Source organism: Nematolebias whitei, chromosome 18 (genome assembly GCF_014905685.2).
Source record: "Nematolebias whitei isolate Nwh7 chromosome 18, NemWhi1, whole genome shotgun sequence".
NCBI lineage: Eukaryota > Metazoa > Chordata > Actinopteri > Cyprinodontiformes > Rivulidae > Nematolebias > Nematolebias whitei.
The window spans coordinates 17,666,613-17,672,561 of record NC_056515.1 but is presented as its reverse complement, the minus strand read 5'-3'; the positions used below and the strand labels follow the sequence as shown (position 1 = coordinate 17,672,561).

The window sequence follows — 5,949 nt, the reverse complement described above, 5'->3', positions numbered from 1 at the left end:
AAGTAGCTAAAAAAGCTGAAAGAAGCTTAAATTACCGGGAGGAAGTGGAGAGAGCACATGTTTGCTGAACTAGGCTGAAAAAAGTTGAACTGAGAGCAACAAATGTGGAATTAGCTGCAAAAGCTAATATTAACATAAAAACAGCTAAATATTAGCTGAAATAGCTGAAGAATTGTGGAACGAGAACAATGTTGAAAAACGTACTGAAGGAAAATGGATGACAGTGGTGTGAATGCTTCATTAACATTCACACTATTATTAGTGGAGAGCGCAGTCTCAGAGCAAAGAGTCAAGAGTTTAACCCTTAACACGCCGCTGTGCGCTGAGAGCGACCAGCAAGGTGAACCTCACCGCACCGCATCAGAGGGGGGACACCTTTAGAAAATGTGAACGCAGTGAATCACTGATGTTGATCCAGATGAAAAGTTAGTTTTGTGTGTGTGTGATTTGCAGGTGACACGTCTTCAGTATCTGAACGCTCTCATGGCGTCCCGTGTCGGGCAGAGTCCCGATCCTCCAGAGATCAAGATTCTGCCCAACAGTCAGACGAAGCTGCTAAATGAGAGAAACGCCGCACAAGGTAGCTTTGCTCAAAACGTTGTCTGACCTGCCGGGTCTGCTGCCTCGCCGACCTCCGAACATTCTTTGTGTTTGGCGTTGCCTTCTAGTGTTTTAGGACTGTGCTTTCCTGTTCTTCAACTGAACTAAAATGATTTTCTCTTTCTCTTTCTTTTCCCTCCTTGTGTGCCTCCGTCTTGTCTCTGGCCCACCCAGAGTTTCCTGTAAACTTTTCATTTTTTGATACCATTGATAACTATTGTTAGGGTTTTGTTTGTGTTTATTTTTATTTTTTTTTGCATGAGGTAAACCAAACTCCGCCTCACCGACTAAACGGCACTGACAGAGATGATGTCTTGCTTCAGGACTGTTTTTAACTGTCTACTTTCTCAGTAATTTTTCTAATGCGCATTTTTTTCCGCTCCTATAAACCTGTCAGTGTGTGTGTGTGTGTGTGTGTGTGTGTGTGGTAAAATGTGTTTTTATTTCTTTAACCTTGTTTTGTTTTTGCCCCTGTATGTTGTTTGGTGGATCTATATCTTTAGTAGATAAAGTTTTTGAATCTTTTTGGCCATTTTGTGTGGTAAACGACAAAAACGTCCACAGATGGTGATGAACTTTGTTCCCTGGCTTCTATATTGGAGGTTCACTTTTTAAACGACACTTCTGGTTAATATTATCCTGCTACTTTTCCATTTATGTATTTATTGTGATTTTAGAGGTCCTGCACATGTTGATCTGTTTGATTTTTCAGTGTTACATGAAACAGAGCAGCAGCTCGTGGCAGCTATCAGATTTTTACTTTAGACTGAAAGATGTTTGTTAAAATACACTTTACTTGTCATTTTAAAAGGTCAAGTCCATCTGCTGTGTTTTGAAAGTCTAAAAAATTCATCCAGTTTCCTTCAAACGAGGATTTCATGTTTTTAAAAGACTTGCTGGTCCTGAAATTCTTTTCATTTAACATTAGTAATAAAAATCAAGATGCGCAGCCTCTAAAGTAAAAAATGCACCTTGAATTGTGTTGTGGTGTTTAGATTTTTCAGTCATCGTCGCCTTTTCTAATTAAGGCCTTGTCCACACAGAAATGCAGTTTTTCCAAAACAATTTGTTTTGTTTCTAAAAATATCCTTGTAAACACGGCACAATTCCCCAAAAAATGTATCCGTCCACACGGAAACTAAAGGTGTCAAATTGCTGTAGTAACTGTGCCAGGCCTGTATGTGGCGCTATAACACTGCTTTGAGATTACACCCGAGGCAGGAAACAAGGCGTGGAGGGGTAAATGTGAACGCAAGAAAACAAGGCTGCCCTCAGATCAAAGATTAGACTAGAGGTGGAGTGATATTGTAGTTTTCAAAAAGTTCCGTTTAGGCTGTCCACATGAAAATGCATATTTTCATTCCGAAACCACTGTTTAATCTGTGGCTTCAAACTACCGTACTTGCCGCCTTAAACGCCGCACCGCTGTATAAGTCGGATCAGTCCAAATATGTCTAATAATGTGGAAAAAAACAAGTACGTTGCATCTATTATGCGTCCCTGCTAACAACCCGGAAATGTGGGCCAAACCCGGAAGGGAGGACTTTAACAATGATTTAACAAGATTAACACTTAAAAACAATTATTTGTTTGCTTGAAATCACAACTTTTCCTAAATAAATGCACTTAATGATCAAATCAGCTGCATTTCAAAAGCCAGTTTGCGGAAGTGGGAGCACGCAGAGCGACGACTCGCTGTGCATTTATTTGAAATTTAACAAGATAACCACCTAAAAACAATTATTTGTTTGCTCCACATTATAGTCAAGGTGTGTCTCAGTTGAACTTTTCCTTAATAAATGTACTTTACTTTTGCCTGGGAGGTGAAATGCAGCTGATTGGACGTTTGCTCCAGGAGTTACGGAGCGAGACGAAGGTGGCTTGGTATGGCAAGCCAAGTATCTCATTAATAGCCACTTTTACCTATTAATGAGACACTTGGCTTGCCATATTAGTCGAGGGCCCTCTAGTGGCTGAACATGGTAGTGTTCAATATTTTCCCATGTAAGAATGAATTAAATTGTCAGCTCTCAGACAAAAATTGGGTTATAAATATGGGGCAAAACATAAATGCGTCTCTTTGCTGTATAAGTCACAGTACATGCTAACTTGTGCAAAAAAAAAAAAAGGAAAATTGCGGTAACTTTATAAAAATAAAACTTTTGTGTTCAGAAAAGCTACCCGTACTCCTGAGAGGAGGGCCACTTAGCAGTGTTGACCTTTAATTAATATTTTAGGGTCCGTTCCCACAGGAACAGCTTTTATTCAAACGCTGAAGTATTGATTGTTTCAGCCCAGCGTTCTTAGAAACAAAGTTTTAGAAACACATTCTTGAAAGGCCTTAGCGTTATTGGTTAATCCAGTTCCTGTGATACATCTAAATCCTGTCTTCCCAAAATAAGTAAATATATTATTACCAACATTTATTGCTAAATATTATTATACTTATAGAAAAGTGGCAGAAAATGACACAACTAATAAATGTTGGCTATTTTCTCCCTGGAGGATTTGCACAGTTAAATGTTTACAGTGATTAGATTATTTTTGCTATGGATTTTTATACTTTACGATGTTTATAATCTTCTTTTATCATTTATTAAACTAATTGTTGAGTTCCTGTTTACTTTTTTTAAAGAAAGCATTTATGTCACAGGTTAAAGCAGTCCTGATGAGCTAGTGATTGACAATCTTAATAAAAAAAACATTAAAACAGATTTTTACTGATGCTGTATGAGTTTGCATGTCCTAAACATGTTAAAGCAGTTTCTTCTTCCAAACATGTTGAAAAAGTTGTTCAAAAAGTGGATCAGTGTGTGCCCCTTTAAAAACCATTTAACACCTGAATCCTTAATAATTTAGGACAAAAGCAAATTTGAACAAACAAATCCAAATATTTTTATAAAGACGTTCAAAACAATCCAGTAAAATAAATGTATTATGAAAATGCAATTATTTCCTGCTGTTTGGTCGTTAGTACTAAAAGCACTTTAGCTTTGCTGTTTACAGTTGTACGCAATATAATTCTACTAAAATGTTCTGTTTCTATTTTTTTTATCGTTTTTTTTCTCTCCTGAGCACTTTATCTGATCAACAGAACCTTTTTATCCTACCCTTCTATGTCTTCAGTAATTACAGTAGTCCCTCACTTATCGCGGGGGTTACGTTCCAGACACGCCCGCAATAGGTGAAAATCCACAAAGTTGGGATATTATATTTATTTTAGTATCATATATATTTGTAAGGCTTTATAAACCTTTTCCACCCTCTTGCAATGTTCTTAACAATGTTCTAAACGCTCTAAAAATAATGCTCTTTTCAGGTCTCTCTTGTAAATGAGTCCCCGAGGCTCAATGGGATTAACCTGTCTAAATAAAGGTTGAATGAATAAAAGAGCACAGCGAAAGAGAGCAGACAGACTGATGCTGCGGTTACTGAGCCAATCCCGGGAGTGGACTGGCCATCAGGAGCACCGGGACATTTCCCGGTGGCCTGGCCCGCTCATTTATCGCCGAGGGGGGATTAAAGGCTTGGTTTGGGTCATGCTTGATTATATTAAATAAACAATCCATGCTGCTCATACAGCTCACTCAGGTATAAGATAGACCCCCCGCCCCTTCCTTTCTATTTCTGAGGCTGTCTGTCACAGCAGAACAGAGACACACTTTGATTTGTTGTGACAGACAGCCTCAGAAAGAGAAAGGAGGGGGCGGAGGGTCTGTCTTATACCTGAATGAGCCGCGCTCAGCCACTCTCCCTCTTTTTAAACTGATTCACTCTTATTTTTCCACCTAAGCATTTTCTCAGATAATTCTACATTTGTTCATCTGATCTGTTTATTCATGCTCCCTGAGCAGTAGTGACGGGGAAAGACAGACTCCACTCCCTCCTTTCTCTTTCTCTGTCTGCTGTGACAGACAGCCTCAGAAAGAGAAAGGAGAGGGCGGGGTCCATCTTTCTCCATCTCCATTCAATCGTGTGTCATGTCTTACACTGAAAACCCGTGAAAGAGTGAGTCCACGAACGTTGAACCGCAAAGTATTAAGGGACTTTTTTTTTATTATTATTTACAGACGATTTTGATCGGAGATATTCTGACAAGAAAAAATAAAATAAACAACTGTGTTTGCTTTCTTTTATGTAGACAGTAATGGAAATAAGACCACAACAATTCACCACTGAGCTACTGCAGCCCCCGTGTGTACAAGTATATATAAATGCTCCTTAAAACTGGATACAAACAGATGCTGAGCATATTTTCTGTAGTTAAATAAAGTCAGATTTTAGGCAACATTGCTTTTGTTAAGAAACATCTTCTCATCACTGTTGAGCAGAATAGAAGTCGAGACCTCCAATATATCAGTCCAGAGGACGTGTTTCAGACCCTGAAGTGAATCAAAACAGGAAAGATGCTTCAAAAGGGATGGACCTTGTTATTTTGCTGAAATACATCTTCATGTTGCTTTTTACTGACGAGGTCTTAACTTAGATGAAGGTTTTTAATTGCAGAACAGCAGGTTCGTCTCTGGTGGCATCTTTTCTGTCTTCACTCAACCTGTTAGTCCTTCACTAATATGAACCCCTCTGCACTTTAAAGACCCCCGTGTGTGTGTGTGTTATTTTCATCTGTGTGCTTGTGTCACCCCTCACTCACCCCAGCTCTTCTCTCATTGGTCGGGTTCCACAGGTGGCAGCAGAGCCCAGGAGAGCTCCACAGAAGAGGAGGCTCATGGGTAGAAGAGTTCTGTCTGTCCTCTATTTAAAAGACAGAAAGCATTAAACCACGTACATCTTTTTTTTTTTTTTTGTTATTGTTAATTTTCGTGTGATAAATAATCTATGGCTGGAACTTAGTTGTCGGGAGAACTCCGGAGAAGATGTCTTTTATTTTTGTAACCATTTTTGTTGTTGTTGTTAAACCTTCTGCTCATCTTCTCCTCTCCATCCTCATTCCTTTCTTTGATTTCAGTTCAACGATTATTTGTACGTATGTATATATGTTTGTATAAATATAAATAGAGACTGACAAGAGGAGGTTTGCGGAGTAAATGTGATCTAATATTTTGTTCTCACTAATACCATCGAGCCAAGCTATAGTGTTTTATGTTGACTAGCAAACTTTCACAGTGCGGTGAACCCTCGATTAAAGAACACTTCACGTGGAGACTCCATAAGAGCTGCTTCAGCACTCCTTTTGCTCCAGGTCATTTTGTAGAGGAAAGTATTCTGATTTGGTCCGGTGCTGATAAGCTCGAGAATACTTAGCCTTCAGTGATGGTGAGCTGTCCAGGGTCCTCGTTTCTTCTGAGTTCAGCTCAACCATGTCATCATTTGTCATTCAGAAACGATGCT

The 5,949-nt window shown here is 39.1% G+C and overlaps 1 protein-coding gene across 1 annotated transcript in view; it reads left to right on the top strand.

Moving 5' to 3' along the window:
* LOC119424874 (metal transporter CNNM3) overlaps positions 1 to 5,567 on the top strand; it is a 27,203-nt gene extending 21,636 nt beyond the window's left edge. The window contains exons 10-11 of the mRNA XM_037692387.1: positions 454 to 580; positions 5,285 to 5,567. Coding sequence (XP_037548315.1) covers positions 454 to 580; positions 5,285 to 5,334 — 177 coding nt within the window. The 3' untranslated portion in view covers positions 5,335 to 5,567. The remainder of the gene's footprint in view (positions 1 to 453; positions 581 to 5,284) is intronic.
* The last annotated feature ends 382 nt before the right edge of the window (positions 5,568 to 5,949 follow it).